Consider the following 16,642-nt stretch of genomic DNA (forward strand, 5'->3'; position numbering starts at 1 on the left):
AATTACCTGGAACAAACAAGTCTAGCACATCTAGGTTCAGTTCAATATATGAAATTGTTAAAATATACAAAGGGGCTGTCAAACTTGATGATGGGCGGATTTGGAACTTGAATAGAATTGTTGTGGTATAACTTGTGTGGGGAGGAGGGTGGTGTGGTATTGTGTTTATTTCTAGAACAATATTGTAAGTTGTATTTTGTTATAGTATTTCAATGTAGAGTTGTATTTTATGTTTTAGGAGTATTTGTATTATTTATGATCTATGTGGTATCTGCCAGCTTCACCTGTCGCATTTGGTATCCTCCTCAGCTGGACAGCATTCCGTGCTGGACAGTTGATGGGGCTGGAGGTTTGAGTGAAGACTGGGGTTCCTGTTTTATAATTTAAGAAAGATAACTGGAATAAATTGGATTTCATCTCTCATTTGCGTGGACCTACTCTCATCTTGAAGACTGATACTACAATGGGCCTCCAAGAGAGTTGAGCTAGCTTGCTGAAACCAAACCTGGGGCTTCTCTCATGCTCCTTAACATTATAAGCAACATGAGAGCAGCATCTGGAATGGTTAAGGTGTTGGCTCTGAAACCATATGCTCACAGCAGAACTGAGGAACACCGAGGAGACGAAGATAGAAGGAGATGATCCAGTGGGTAAGCACTATTTTATTTTTAATTTAATGACTCGGGACATACACTATAGGAAGCACACACTGCAATGAGTCTCAGCTCCAGAGCTCTCAGCCACGGTCTGTTATTAACACTCTTTGTGGCGAGTCATAATTGAGAGCTTTGGCATTGACTCTAAAGGTATTCACAATGTCTCATTGCTTGTCAGTGGGTCAAAATGACAAAATGACTGATCTGTTTGTCCCACTGCTTATGTCTGCCAATAGCCACCACGTCATTTTCAGTAAGCATCTATTAGTTTGGATTTGACTTGATTTGACTGACCTGTTTCCTTTGAGATATAGCCACATCTTGTATTGTCTACAGGCACCGTTCTGTTCTTTTCCAAATCCCAGTTCTCGTATATAAGAGGTAGACCATCTTCCCAACTGCAGATACAACAAGAAGAGGTGTTTTATTTAACATAGATACACATTTTCTGTCTTAACATTTAATAGTTTAAAATTGTATTCCAGTGAGTCAGATTGAATGGAAAGTAGTTGAAGTTAAAACATCATCTTCAGGCAAACTGACCCTGTCCTTGGTTCTGGATTTTGGACTAAAAAACAGAGTATGAGAATCTGAAGATGTTTAATGGCCAACTACTACAATCAGTTATCCTTTAGGTAGCTTTCACAATAAATCTTTTGGAAAGGAGCATCCCCCTCCTTATCATGAGTTGCAATTAACTATTTCAGTACATTGCGATTGCAATCTATTTACCAGTTACCGACCCTTTAACCTGTTCCCCACTGTCCCCTGAGGTCTTACCATGATGTGAACTTCTTTTTAAACTGCACCTGGTCCTTAATTGGACACAGGCTGTTTTATTATGTATTTATTTGTAAACCTTGTATGCAGGGAATATGAGCTTAAGAACAGAGATCAATCTGTCCTGGGGCCTTCAACCCTACATTCATATGCATCGGCAGAGGGTCACAAAAAGCACTTGTCTCATTAATATTCATCAGGCAGAAGTTTTTACAACCCTTTGTGAGTCACCATTTTGAGATGCAACTAAGTATATCAGTTGCATTGCACTAGCTGCAATGGAAAATACTGCTGTGCCCTCAAAATTTGTTCCCATACTCTGAGACTCTGGTAGGTCCAGAAGCTGTCACAAACATATACGCAAATAAGCGGTGACTCTACCATAGATGTGGATTGAATGCTAAAAAAACAAAGGGCCTGATTCACAAAGGTAAATTTGAATGTTTGTGTAAGTTTACTATTTTTTTGCTTTTTAGAAACTCCGAGGCAATAGCAAGTTTATGACTGTGGAGTCTCTACATTCGGGGAGGAGAACTTCGCAATAAAAATATAGGGCTGTTGTGCAGCAATTGATGGAAGTCATAGCAGTTAAACTGAGTTCTTCCTCAAATTATATCTTCTTATGAGATTTCAATGTTTAATGCGACAACCAAACAATGAGGCTGCATTGCACATGTCCCTAATCATTTCAAAGAGTGAAGCAATGCTCTGCACAATGCCTCCTCATGCTTCTTAAGGAAGACAAAAAGTATGTTATGAGTGGAATGCTAGTAATGTCTGTCACTGATAGTTACATGGGCCGCATTCCAGTCCATCATTTTATGCCTAGCATGCCACCTCAAGCAGGAAAAAAAACATATGTAAATCAGCCTTGGACGTGCTCCAATAGGAACCGCTCATCCACACTGCCAGGTCAACTACCCTCTAAACAAACAAGACCACACCTGTTTCAGGCTTTTTGGGCCTCTTTAGTAAGGTTGCTCAAGTTCTCTTTCTGGAGGCAGCTCAAAAAATGTTGTACTCACAGTTTCAATAAAAATGGACACACACTCAAAGGAATAACTCAAGACCAATTTACAAAAAAAGTAAGATTTTTATGATTTTCTTAAGACCAAGATCATCAAAATCAGGTAAGTACTTTTGAAGTTATGATTTTTCAAATTTTAGAAAATGTCTTGCTTTTGTGCTCAATTACGACCATAGGAATCAATGGGAGAAAACTTTACAAATGCATATAATATCAGGCAATACGTTTACCAGTGTCTCCTTTTATTTTTATGGCGAGGTCTAAAAGAGGTTCTGTGGACCATCCAGGGAAGTTTGGGCGGTTCCCAATTGTGGTGGGAGCAGCTTCTGAAGAGTTCTTTGAGCTGGTGCAGGACCACTGCAGCGGACCACTTGGAAAAGCAATGCACAGGCGAACTACAAGGTGTCTGTTGGGTCCCCTTGCAGGGTAGAGGTCACAAGCAGTGGGGGATGCTTAGAGCACAGCTGGTTCTCCGGTGCAGGGCACTGCGAGGTCGGGTGCAGAGCAGATAGGTGAGCCAAGAGCTGTGAGCAAAGGTGTCCTTGGAAGCAGGAGGCAGGCCACTTTGAGGGTAGACTGCAGGTCAGCAGGGCCACTCGGGGGTAATTCTTATGTGTCCTGATCTCCCTCAACTGGGGCTTGCTCCTGGTCCTTTGGGAGTCCAGACTGAACTTTTCTTCTAGGTGTCTGGCATTGGGGGTCCAGTACCCCTGCCTATTGCACGGTTCAACCACTGGAGGTCACAGCACCACCACAGTCTTCACACTTGCAGGGTTTGCCCTTCAGGTCCATTGGGTAAAATTTGTTCCAGCTGCTATGTCTGGTTCCTTGTTCAGTGGTCTGTCAGTGAACTGGACTTCACTGGTCTTTTGCTTCTTTGTTGCAGGGAGTGATGATTTCACTCTGGTGGGAGGTCTACAGCAATTTTCAGAAGAGTTGAGGTCTCTGGGGTTTTGTAGCATCTGTCTGATGTCCATGCAACCACTCAGCGGCAATTGTCGACTCCTGGGTGCAGCTGGCAGGGTTTGGCACCTTTTTCTTTGTGCAGCAGGAATGCAGTTCACAGGCCTTGGATCTTCTTTGTTGCAGGCCTTCTTGTGTCCTTGGAATCTGATATCAGGCCTAAGGGTGCCCACTAAATTCTGCATTTAGTTGGCATTCAGGGGAGTACCTAGTAGTGACCAATGGGTCATCTACCTTAGGGTGGCTACACCCACTATGTGACAACTTCCTGTGGGCAGAGGTCACTTCCCTATCCCTGATAGGCTATTTTCCTACCATGAAAGATGGAGGAAAATGAAATGGAGAGGTCGACTTGCATGCAATACCTTAGGGGTGGTGCAAGCTAGGGATGGCCACTCCTCCTGTCCTTTGTGCAGTTTCCCGCCATTGCGCCTGACAGAAGTGGGGGTTTGCAATGGGGGGCAGCCATCCACTGCTAGCAGTAGGGCTGGGGGTCGAGTTTCAAGGGCGGCAAACACTTTGAAGCTCATAGGCAGGGCTGTGCACATTCCTGGGGGAGGAGGTGTAACACCTCTGCACAGGAAAGGCTTTGTTCTCTGGACCCAGAGAGCAAAGGCTCTCACCCCAGGGTTCCAGAATGTTGTCTGGTGGTGGCCCGCTAGTTGTGACCAGTCAGCAACCATGCCAAGGTAAGTTCGCTTTTGCAGGGGTCACCTCTAAGGTGGCCCCTGGGTACATTTTGAAGTAAATCCAATACTGGTACCAGTTTGGATTTATTGTTCTGAGTTGTTTGATACCAAACATCCCAGGGTGCAGAGTGGCCATCATGTAGCTGTGAAACTCATATTGACCAGTGTCCAGCACATGCATGTAAAATGACTGCTCTGTTCACTTACTATGTTCCAGGTTTGGCAAGGACACAGTAGGGGCATATTCCTCATCCATTTATGTCCACACATGCAGTATAGTGCACCATGCCTTAGGGCTGAAATGCCTGCCAGAGGGGTGACTTACCTATACTGCATGCAGTGTGAAGTGGACAGGGCAAACAGGCCATGTGCCATGTCAGTTTTGCATTTTAGGATTGCACAAGGATACTCGGCCTGCAATGGCAGTGCTGGGTGCACTTGGATTCATGGTCCCCGAGGGTGGCACAAAATGTGCTGCTGCCCTTAGGGGTCTACCCTTAGTATCTAAATCTAAGTACTATTTACTAGGGACTTAGGGCCAGATGTAGCAAAATCCGATTTTGCGACTTGCAAATTGCGAGTCTGAGCGACTCGCAATTTGCAAGTCGCAAAATCGGATGCAGAATGGTGTCTCAGACACCTTCTGCGACTCGCTATGGGGTCGCAAAGACCCACCTCATCAATATTCATGAGGTGGGTCGCATTTTAGCGAGTCCCTGCACTCACAGGGATGGTGGCCTGCTGTAGTCAGCAGACCTCCATGTCTGTGACTGCTTTTTAAATAAAGCAGTTTTTTTTTTCATTTTGCAGCCCGTTTTTCTTAAAGGAAAATGAGTTGCAAAATGAAAAAAATACCGAAACCATTTGGTTTCGTTTTTTTCAGAGTAGGCAGTGGTCCATAGGACCACTGCCTGCTCTGAAAAAATATTTTTGTCGACATTCACAAACGGGCCCTTTTGCGAATGAGTTACCACCAGTGTGACACTGGTGGTAACTGCGAGTTGCTTTGTGACCACATTCGCGGTCACAAAGCAACTCTGAATTGCGATGCGAGTCGCAAATAGGAAGGGAACACCCCTTCCTATTTGCGAGTCGCATTCCCAAATTGCGAGTCGGTACCGATTGGCAATTTGGGAATGAGCATTGCGTTAGGCCGTTTGCATGGCGCAAACTGCGATTTTCGCAGTTTGCAACATCCAAACGGCTTGCTACATCTGGCCCTTATAGTGGTAGCTAATGGTGTTGCCAATTGTGCCAATGCATCACAACAGTTTTGGGAGAGAGATCTGGCCCAGGAAACCTGGTTAGCAGGGGCCCTGAGCACTAACAACTTTGAAACCACATCAAACACCAGGCAAAAATGGGGGGCTAACCATGTAAAAAGAGGCAATTTCCTACAAACAGAGGCCCCAAAAAACGTTTGGCCCAGGGTCCCCAAAATCCTCAAAATGTCCCTGCCTGAAAAATGTCTAAAATGGGCAGATATTGAATGAATGAATAAATGAATGAATATGCCATTTTTAAAGCGCACAACTGTCTGGCATACGTCCTAGTGCTACTAGCTGAGTACCAGAGAGAAGGAAGTAAGGAGATTGTTAATCTCCCTGAAACAACCTTGTTTTAGGAGTTTTTTTTTAATGAAGATTTGTTAGATGAAGCACAAATATTGAATGGGAGAGTGTTCCAAAGTGTAGGGGCCAAGAAAGAGAAAGAGCGGAAAGATCACCAACAATAGCTGGTTAGAAGATCTAAGGAAAGTGAAAAAAAGGTAGGTCTGATCCCTGTTCTTCAAATAGACTGGGCCTTTGATATGAAAGGCCCTGAAAGTATGCAGGAGACATTAAAAAAAATGATGCTTTTGCACACAGGAAGCCCATTTAGAGATTTTGAGTATTCTCAGATGAGTCTGATATCCTAGTATGCATGCATTAGGATTATTGTTGTATGTGTACTATTGAGTTATGCTTTAACCTCTTCAGTAAACCACATCCTGTTTTGATTATGTTGGATGAACCTTAAGATAAATATTTACTTCTACTTATGTAAAACGCTCAGATGCCTAATTGGGCCTGGTTAGGAATATATAAAACCACAATTGAGTAAATAAATAAATCATATTAGCACATATAAATTCAAACTCATTAAGCCTATTAGCCATTCAGCACTTCGTCACAAATTTTGTGCCAGGTATCACAAACCATTACTAATTTTTTGATGTGCTAATTTATTTCGTTACTATAGAAGACATTAAAATGATGAAGAAGGTGTGTGCTTAATTTCCATTTTCCATCAAGTCTGCTCATGAGAAGTTTTTGTGCGCCACCCAACAAATTGTAGGTGACTCATATTTGCATCTTTTTTCTCAAACAATTAAGAGGTACAAAATTAAAGTTTCACTAGTTAACCAATCAATTAACAAATATATATATATCTATCTATAAGCACAAATCACATTAGTAACATTTAGCTACAAAGTGTCTAGTAAGCCACAAAAACAACTTTTTCATAACTCACCGGAAATGATCGCCAGGATTTTCAGCCAATAATCCAATCCACCACTCTATCCTGCTTTTTGAAAGCTAGAAAGACATACGTGTATGATAAAGAGTACAGAAAACAAAAAAACTGTCAGAAGAAACATTTTTCCCAGTTTTCAGAAAATATATATATCTTTATTTAAAAAATGAAAATAGAAAGTATATCACAGAATAAATTGACCAATTTATTAAAAAAAACAATCAGTTGTTTGTTTGTTTTTCTGGAAATGTCACATGACAACAAAAAATTTCAGATAGAGATACTCACAAATCAAGGTAGTTGGAAGTGAATATCAACCACCCAAGTCAGTATGATATTGCATGCTGAGCTACATACGCAAAGCCATTTGTAACCTGTCGTAGTTTAGACTCTTGCTCTGGGCAAGACTGCTGGTTTAAGGATGACAGTACTTATGTTTGTAGGTGACTATGCCTATCCTACAACAAGTCGCAATTGTAATCCTAACCCCTCCGGCTCACTAGTAGTACCTCACCAAAAACCCAAACAGTTAAGGGTGATTTGTGGCAGCCTTTATGCATGGACTCAAAAGTATGACATCTCAGGGAGTGTTGTGGTTAAACGGAGATTACCCCTTTCTCACAGATATATCATGTCTCAACCAAACACAGGCAATAACGGAGATGCAGTAATGTTTCAATAGTTTTTATTTAATACAATGCGATAAATCGCATGGGCTGCAATGATTATGATAATGAACAGTGCAAGAAATAGAATTATAAAGACGAGAGTCATGATTATGAAGACCCCCACCATCTTGCGTCAGCATTGAATGACATAAAGTGTATAATATGTCCTAATACCCTATCGTAACAGGCCTAACCTTCTACCTAGAGGAGAGCTGGGTATGTTAAACCTAATCTGCCAATGCCATGTCCCTGGAAGGAACCCCCAACCCTTGTTACCTTGGAATGAGGTCCCAAGCTCAGACTCCGTAAGAACACTAAGGGGGTCATTTCTACCTCAGCGGTCTTTTGACAAGACCGCTGAGGGACTGCTGTGCTGAAGACCGCCAGTGGTGGCGGTTTTCCGCTCGGCGTATTATGACTGCTGGCAGCCCTCTGTCCTTTTTCGGACAGAGAGCCGCCAGCAGCCATACTGGTGGGCGGTGGGGAAGTGGAGGTTGCTCCACCACCACCACCACGTCAACAGAACAGCGCCCACTGAATCATGTTCTGTGATTCGGCGTGGCAGTGTTCTGTTGACGGTGTGGTGGCGGCAGAGCAGCCCCCATGGATCCTGTCCCCTCCCGGAGGATCAACGGACCAGGTAAGTTGATCATCCGTTAGGGGAGGGGGTGGGGGGGTGTTGTGTTTTGTGTGCGTGCATGGGGGTGTGCATGTGTGCATGTAGAGGGGGTGTGTGAGTGCGTGTATGCATGCGGGGTGTTGTGTGTTTGGAAATGAGTGCGTGTCTGTCTGTATGTATGTCTGTAAGGATGTGTGCGTGCATGTCTGAATGTGGGTGTGTGCGTATGACTGTGTATGTGGCTGTTGGCATGTATGTTGGTGTGTGTGTGCGGGTATGTGTGTTGGTGGTGCCTGCGTACGTGTGGGGTGTGAATGTGTAATGTAATGTTGGGGGTTGGGGTGGGGAGGGGGGTCCTGCCACCTTTGGGGGTGGCAGGGGTGGTTGGGGGTGTAGGGGAAGGACTCGGGGCAGGGGTGGTTGGTGGGGGAGACCCCTATCAGTGCCAGAGAAGGAATTCCCTGGCACTGATAGTGCTCACTGCCATGGATTTCATGGTGGTTCCAAACCCCATGAAATCCATGGTGGTCATCCGGGTCATGATACCGCCGGCGGTATTGTGACGACCGCCGGGCTGGAGACCCAGGTCTCTAGCCCAGCGGTCGGATCAGAGAAGTGGCAGATGACCATGGTGGTAACCGCCATGGTCATAATTCCAAAATGTTTACCGCCAGCCTGTTGGCGGTAAGACCGCCGCTTCTCCTCCAACTGCCAGGGTTGTAATGAGGGCCTAAGTCCAGGTCAGTGTCAAGGCGACGTGCAGCATCAATAGCAGTGATGGTATCTGGTCGGAATCCCTCTGTTTATCTGTCTAAAGTGTGATGTATTTATACAGATCTACTTGGACCCCTGACGTAGGTTGTTCCAAAACAATAGATAACACCGCATACTTGGGACGGTAATTTCTAATTTGAGCAGCTACAGTTTGTTTGTCTTTGTCTCATGAGTTGACGCCTTAGCGTGGTGACACTGACAACCTAACTCTAAACAAAAAGGGCTTAACTATAAACGAGGCAGCCATCGTAGAAGAATTAATTAAATAAATGCTCTAAGGCAGAGCAAGCTAAGTAGGTTAAAAGTCTTTGGTGATGGGAACACAAGTCTGCAAGCCAAAGGCTAAGATAACTCCTGTTATCCCATTAAAACATACTAGGATTCACTACAACCATTAGCAATAGTAGTACCTCGTGGATTCACTGATGGCAAATTCACACAGGTCCATTGTACATCTATCAAAAGGTCTCGACTATCTTTGTGGAGGGATCAATCTGCTGCAAATGATCCGTTATTACAGTGGATACAGAAGTAGCTTGGCAGTGAAAAACGGGGAATAACTTCTCCAAAATGGTTGAGACCAGAAAAAAATGGAGGGGCCAATGGATAACCATGAAAATGAAAGAGCTCACCTAAACAAGTGTAACACAGGCCCAGTTTACAAATATTGCTCTAACGTCTAATCAGATAGTACTACAGACCAACAAGGGCAAAAAGGAGGAACTTCAATGGAATCACAGATATCTCACACACACACTCTCTCTCTCTTTCTCTCTCTCTCTCTTTCTCTCTCTCTCTCTTTATCTCTCTCCCTCTCTCACACTCTCTCACTCTGTTGGTATAACTCACACATAGAACAAAATATCAAAGAACAGAATGACAGAGAAGCTGTATCAGCATCTGCGTCACACCATCACCACCAGTGCCTCATCAGACCAAGAACTAACCATACACAGCCAGGCCTCAAAGGAAAGTAAGCCATAGACAAACCACTTTTCCCACAGTGTCAGAAAATATGTTTTTGTTGTGATCCCCATCCTGAGAAGCAACTACCCAAGAATGAGAGAGGATGTACATGCAGAGGATCACTCTCTTTGGGTTGCCTGAGAAGCAGATGGCGAGATTTCATTTTCATCTTCTTGTATTCAGGTCATATAGTTGAAGAATGGGAGAAGGAGCTCACTTTACCAAGAACCTGAGTCCAGGCATTCCCATGCTATGTTGAACTAGTGGCTTAGTTCCACTTTCCAGCCATTGGATCTTTTGAGAGGATTAGTGGGGACAAAGCTGGTGGCTGACATGCTAACCAATCCAGGTGCTTGCATTAGCGTTTGATATCTTTCACATGTTCAGTGTAGTAGTACATTGCAATGACTCAGTCACTGCAGCAAAGGCAATGGGTGGCGTATTGCTTCTATTCCTTCACTCATTTCCCTCAGGTGCAGGGTACCATTGATTGCCCACGAGGCACGCTAGACACCATGACAGAGAGCACGCTATTATTTTAATCTAAACAAGTAGCACTCCATCCATTTTAAAGGTGTCAGATACTCCAGGGGTTGCTTAACTAATGTAGCTGCTTTCTTGTTCAACAATGATAGACTGATTTGCATTGATACCTTGTTATATCGTCTGCCAGTCGATGACTGCATACCATTTATCTGGGAAGAACTGGGGTGACATGTGTTAGGTAAGTAGTACAACCCCTACACTGAGACTGCATGTAAAACTGGGAATGGAAATAAAGTGAATGTAACACATCCCTCTTCACTAATAGTCCTCTAATAAACTTCTTGAATGCATGCATGACATGAATATGAAGTGTTTGGAGTGGGTGGCTACAGTAACCTCTTAACCCAAATCTGTGTTGTACAGGAAGCTGCTTCACCCTCTTCTGGTATCCCACCACTGTACTTCATTAAAGGTATAACAGAGCACACTCACTGCCCTGCTGGATCTTGGAGGTCAGATTTGGTAACCTGAAATCATTCTTCAGGAGTCTTGATTGCACCGGGGGTGATGGTTTTATACTTCTGTGCTCACTTGAGTCAGTGTACAAGAACATTCTATGCTATTGTGTGCTGCACAATATTGCCTTGCAATGTGGCCTACACATAGGACTGCAACATGCATTATGGCCCCATCTAGGTCTGCTCTGTGGACCAAGGTATAAAAACCAGGGTCTACGAGTGTGAATCAACTGTGGCTTCCCATTTTCCAGAACTGCAAATATTTTTGTAGCACCACACTGGAAGGAAAATATTGTGTCACTGATGAAATGTGGACAATGTACATTGAGACTATGCAGTGTGCAGCTACCCTTTGGATAGGTTTTTGCTACATAAATACCCTATACAATGTAACAATGGCACTGTCCAAACAGGACAGCTTGAGACTCTATTGTTTCCCACAACATGGTAAATCACACAAACAAAGCCAGGTAAATATACTGCACATATTAGGGGACAACACGCTGATTGTCACAGCTTTGTGTCATGTTGCGCCTATAAAAGTATGACATAACTATACGCCTGAGCACTTGTATATGGATTAATACAGTTACAGCATGTGCATTTACACCTAAGTGCTTTAAGTTTTCAAGATTATTCCACTTATGAAACAAGCAGTGGTTGTGAGACCACTGGCTATTTTTATGAAGCAAAGACTATCTCCCTTTCACCCCTTGTTGTCATCTGTAATTGCATTAATACATTTAAGCAGTGGATGGATTCATCCAGAAACTGCACATGCCTAGGGGTATGAGGCATATACATGCAAAGTAAAGGCATTCCTGTGCTGCCTACCGGGCAGATAACAATATATCTCCAACCTGCTGTTCATCCACCTCTGTGATAACTTAACATAGCTGTCAGTATGGCAGAACAATACCAGGTTGTGAATGGAGATGATTACCACAAGGAGAGCCAGGGAATGAAGAAAGCATGAGAAGGACTGCTGTTGTCGAGCCCAGATCAATTGATCATGCGTAGGAGGTTTCCACTTGCATTATCATATTAGTATGATGAACACATATGTATTGTGCATCCACATGATGGCACAGATACACGGTTGCTGTAGGAGAATCCAGTATAACACACAGCTTTAAGTGTCAGCCTTTTCCTAAGACAACACCGTATAATGATGCACTAGGAAAGAAATCTCAGTTTGACTAACCAAATAGTTGACCAAAATAACAGTGGTGTATATGCATTGTCAGCTTTGCATAGGCAGGGATATTATCGCTACAGCAGTATCGTTTTCAGCAATGAGATGCCATACAAATAGAGTGACTGTATTATTGGGATTGATGGAAAGCCAAATGGTTAATGGTGTGCTCTTTCTTTCTCTACCTTAATTTTGCACCGTACACAGCGGTCCCACAGGTGAGGCACAACAGAATCTAGGTCAGAAAAGGAGGTACTCGGCGGCAGAGTGGGCACCCAGTAAAACTGAAGCCACGTAATAGGAAGCCTCTAATAAAAGTGAAAATGTGCCCATTGGTAGATGCACCAGGTACACCTTCAAACATCTTAGGGATGTGGACACACCAGAGGGAGAAGTAGTGGTCCTTGAGAGCTTCAGATGACAGGTGTACAGTCTGTCTCCTGCTAGTAAGAATAAGTTCACAGGACTAGGCTCAACTTTTCTCTCAACCTGAAAACTCCCCTTACATCCCTCCTCCTCCCTTGGTCAGTACCTGCCAAACCATCCAGCAGCAGCAAGGGTATCTTTTGCCCCAGACACTCCTAAGCCTCACATGTCATCCCTCATTGCTTCCAACATATTGTGTACCCGGAGTTAGTCCAAGAGCTCTTAAGGCATTTGGATGTTGATCAGACTGCCATCCTACATACTCTGGAGAAGGGTTGTGTTGAACTATCCAGCGCTGTGATTTTATCTACCTACTGTCTTTCTGGACTGTCCCCATAGCTTCTCTTAGACCATACCATTTTTGCCCTCCCACTAGGTTTGTCAGTACATACCATGTCAACCAACCTAGGCCCTGACTCTATGTGTCTCTTACTTAAGAAAGGTGCCGGGTCCTCCACTTCCAGTGAACATGCCGAAATCCATGGACCTGGTAGAACTGAATGTGATGACAGATAGTGATATGTCCAGGAACTGGTGCTCCCAACATGGGAAACAACAATGTATTTTGGTTTAGGAAACTGACTTTGTGAGTTTCCTATTTAGTTGAATTAGGATTTGAGTTTGTATTTGGGACCTATTAATTACAGTTTAAGCTTACATTTTTCATGGACTTTGTTTTTGGTTCAACTAATTTATTTCTTCTCCCCTCCAAGCTGTAGATCTCATTTTGGACTCATAAAGTATTTTTGTTAGTTTTCTGTCTCATTTTCCATGGACACACCTTAACCCATAATCAGCCTACCTCTCCAAATCCATGCCTTCTTGCCCCCACCCATTTTTATTTATATCTTTATTTTCAACACATTTACTATTGTGCATGTTTTTATTATTTCTAGCCTGTGTGAGTTTGTCTTTAGATATTTTCAATGCACCTGTTAAACATTTTTTATCACACAACACATACAGTATGCCCACAATAGGACAAAGTGCAAAAGAAACTACAACACCATAAAGGTTGGTGCAATGAGTTTTATTGAGACATGAATTGCAGGAGTGTAAACACAATATGTTCATGTTTGTAATAAGTAGATATAGCAAAAGGGGTGGTCTGTGTGTATGAGAGTGATTGACAGAGAGAATGAGATGACAGGGAGGCCTGCATTAGATGTTAGTGGTGGTGAGAGTTGGGTTTCATATTCACAGTAGGTGTTCATGTCCATGACTCCCCAAGAGAGGGCCCACGCTAAGGGCTGGATCAGGTTGTGCACTGACAGCAAGTGGGTAGATGGCACTGAAGGTCCCTGGAAGTACCTTCAGATATACCAGGAACAATTTGGTCCTGCTACATTGACAGGGATGCATCTGGAATTTCTCTCCCACACAAAGCACATATGTTCTTAGAGCAACATGAAGGTCCCCTGGATGATTCAGTTCTGGTTCTCTAGAAGCTGACGGGCCTCACCATCACATGAGTTCAGTCTTGCAGGTGGTTTCATTTTTTAAGAACATGAACCCTGCTGTTCAACTTCACACAAAGTCCTGCTGTTCACAGATGATTCCCTCCTAGATAGTAGGCTCCCCACACATGTATGGCTGTTTCACATGGACACCTGGTTGAATTGCATATGGAGTACAGACTTCTTCTTATTTGCGACATGGAGACCGAGGTACCGAAGAGAGCCACTGCTTACCTGGAGAATCACGATCTGTACAGAAGGAGAGAAAAAATGCATTTGCCCTTGGGTACAAGGGTGGGATAGAGGATTCATCAGGGGTACAAGCTGGGTGGTTGGTGGGTGTAGGCGAGTCCTCTGTATCTGGGACACTTACCCATGGCCTTAGTAATTGACTCTAATAACCTGCTGTTCGAAAGATAGTCAAATGAATGACAGTGGTGACCAGCAGCAACATAGTAGTACTTGGATCATCTTGCATAAGGCCAACAAACCTGTCATTCTCCCCAGTGCTGTGAGTCACTGGCCTGGTGGCCTGCAGGGACAAGGAGTTCTTTCATGGAATTGCAGTGCAATCTCAGTTTGTTGATACAACATTGCCCTCTGGTTCATTGTCCTCAGGTGTTAAGAATGAGTGGAAGACATACGTAAGTCCAATAATGACTGTTGTGATTGGTCAGAAGACTGAATTATACTAACATGCATTACATTGTATGACTTGGATAATAAACATAACTCATTGACACAGATTCTTCAAGCTTGAAATATAAGTTATTGGATCCAATGACCCTGGGGCATCAGATAGTGAGTGACTCTTCCTCACTACCAGCACAAGGGTGTTCTATGTGAGGATGGGCCTTAATATATCAACTGCTCTCTAGTGGTGCAGTGAAATGGTTGGTGGGTGTGGATAGGGCAGCTGACAAAAGTGAAATGTAGACTCATATGAATAAGTGGACACAATGTGCTGTTGACATCTCACATTGCAGTGTTAATGTTTGCTGGGACAAATAGATACATTTTAGATTAAATCCCTGACCAACATTTGTGAATCTACGTACATGTGTAACTTTCTTGGGTGACATAGGTCCAGATTTAGAGTTTGGCAGATAGGGTTACTCCATCACAAATGTGACAGACTTCCCATCAGCCATATTACGATACCATTATATCTTACGGGAATCATAATATGGCGAATGAGATGTCCGTCACATTTGTGACGGAGTAACCTGTCCACCAAACTTTAAATAAGGCCCATTGTTTTTCTAATGGTCACAAAGTGCTGATAGGCTCTCTGGAATCATATGTACCACACTGACAGATTACATATGGCTGCTCCTCTGGTACGACATGAAAATTGGAAGATTGTGTATTGACAAAGCACAACTGGATGACTGCAGCTGTGACTATGTGTTCATTGACATTTTATTGTGACAGGATTCATCAGTATGTTATGGTAGGAGCAGCATTGTGTTCTGGGTGGCTGACAAGGAGGAATGGAACCCACAGACAATGGAAATTGATATGTGCATTGCATTAATTTTGGGTGAAAAATAACTGTGATGTGTGCAGATAATAGCCTACAAACTCAGAAATGCAGTGACATTGCCTGTCCATGTGGAGGTTGGCTTAACAGGCTCTGATATCCTTTTCAACTGAGTGGTCAGCTTACATGCCACAACATGTAAGGCAACAGCAACAGGGTTGGAGGCAGGCAGCTGACGTTTCCCCAATGATGCCAGTCTCAGGATTAATATGTCTGCACATGGGAATGTTTCACTGTCTGCTAACCTATGGCAGAACAATCTAGGGTGTGTGTAGACAGACTAAGGTGGTAGTGAGAAATTGATGTGCTATTGAGTTCATTGTGTGCCACATATCCCTGTTGTGTGCTGTGGATTTTGTTTTGACAAATGTCTAGCTAGGTGGTAGGGAGGGACTGTTACGGCAGTCCACATTCTGCCACTACCCCATGTGTTGGCCGTTGCTGTGGTACCTGCAAAAACCTATGTGTTTCCTTCCTTTTTGTAGATTGATGTAAAGGTGAAGGTATTTTTGCATGTGTTTCAGTGAGCCCTACTTCTCGGATCCGACATGCCTGCTTGATGTGGACACAGTGACATTATCAATATTTGTGATATATAGGCACCTATGCTTCTTCATGGCAAGTTTCATGCTAATCCATAAAGGGGATGCCAAGGAAAAGGGAGGAGGCTTCCTGGAAGTTCTATTTCCCATATGAATTCAATTAGGAGGTTTTGCTCTTCGATAGAGAAAAATGACTGAATGGAATTAAACCAAATTTGGCTAAAAGTTAGAACTGTACGCAAAATGTGTACTTTTAGGATTTGGTGCAAATCCGTTAAGAAGTTTTCCAGAAATTGGCATTTAAAGAGGGGATGTAGTTGGGCACAAATAGGTTAAAACGTTAGAGATATCTGAAAGAATGGCTGGTGTCCAGATATTTTGTGATTGGACAATTTAAAGGGGACTAGTAAACATGAACACTATGTTGTGGCAGCCAATAAAATCCTCTTCGACATTGTCACTGCGCCCTGAAAATTAATTTAAAAACTAAATAAGGGCACAGGGTTAACACACCCTGACACTAAGAGTCTCTGGGGGGGGGTCCGAAAGGGACCTACTGCCTCCCCCTTGTTTTGCTGACCATTTCATGAATAACATGGTCTGGCAGCCATTACAGGATTTGTGGACATAGGTCCTCATTTTGAACATGGCGGGATTTCCTGCCGTGTTCAGGCTGGCGGTCTTTTCATCGACCGCCAGCCCCCTGGAAAACCTGAAGGCTGTATAATGTTTTCCCCGCCGGCCTGGTGGGGAACACGGCTGTAACATTGAGGGCGGCTCCATTAGGAGCCGCCGCTAATGTTGGTGTGCGGCAGG

At 43.6% G+C, this 16,642-nt stretch overlaps 1 protein-coding gene across 1 annotated transcript in view; it reads right to left on the bottom strand.

Moving 5' to 3' along the window:
• Window positions 1-16,642, bottom strand: part of PLA2R1 (phospholipase A2 receptor 1) — a 1,061,792-nt gene that overhangs the window by 178,492 nt on the left and 866,658 nt on the right. The window contains exons 18-19 of the mRNA XM_069224206.1: window positions 6,630-6,694; window positions 951-1,054 (exon numbers count right to left, since the gene is read on the bottom strand). Of these exons, the coding sequence (XP_069080307.1) occupies window positions 951-1,054; window positions 6,630-6,694 (169 nt within the window). The remainder of the gene's footprint in view (window positions 1-950; window positions 1,055-6,629; window positions 6,695-16,642) is intronic.

This window comes from Pleurodeles waltl, chromosome 3_1 (assembly GCF_031143425.1).
Source record: "Pleurodeles waltl isolate 20211129_DDA chromosome 3_1, aPleWal1.hap1.20221129, whole genome shotgun sequence".
Taxonomy (NCBI): domain Eukaryota; kingdom Metazoa; phylum Chordata; class Amphibia; order Caudata; family Salamandridae; genus Pleurodeles; species Pleurodeles waltl.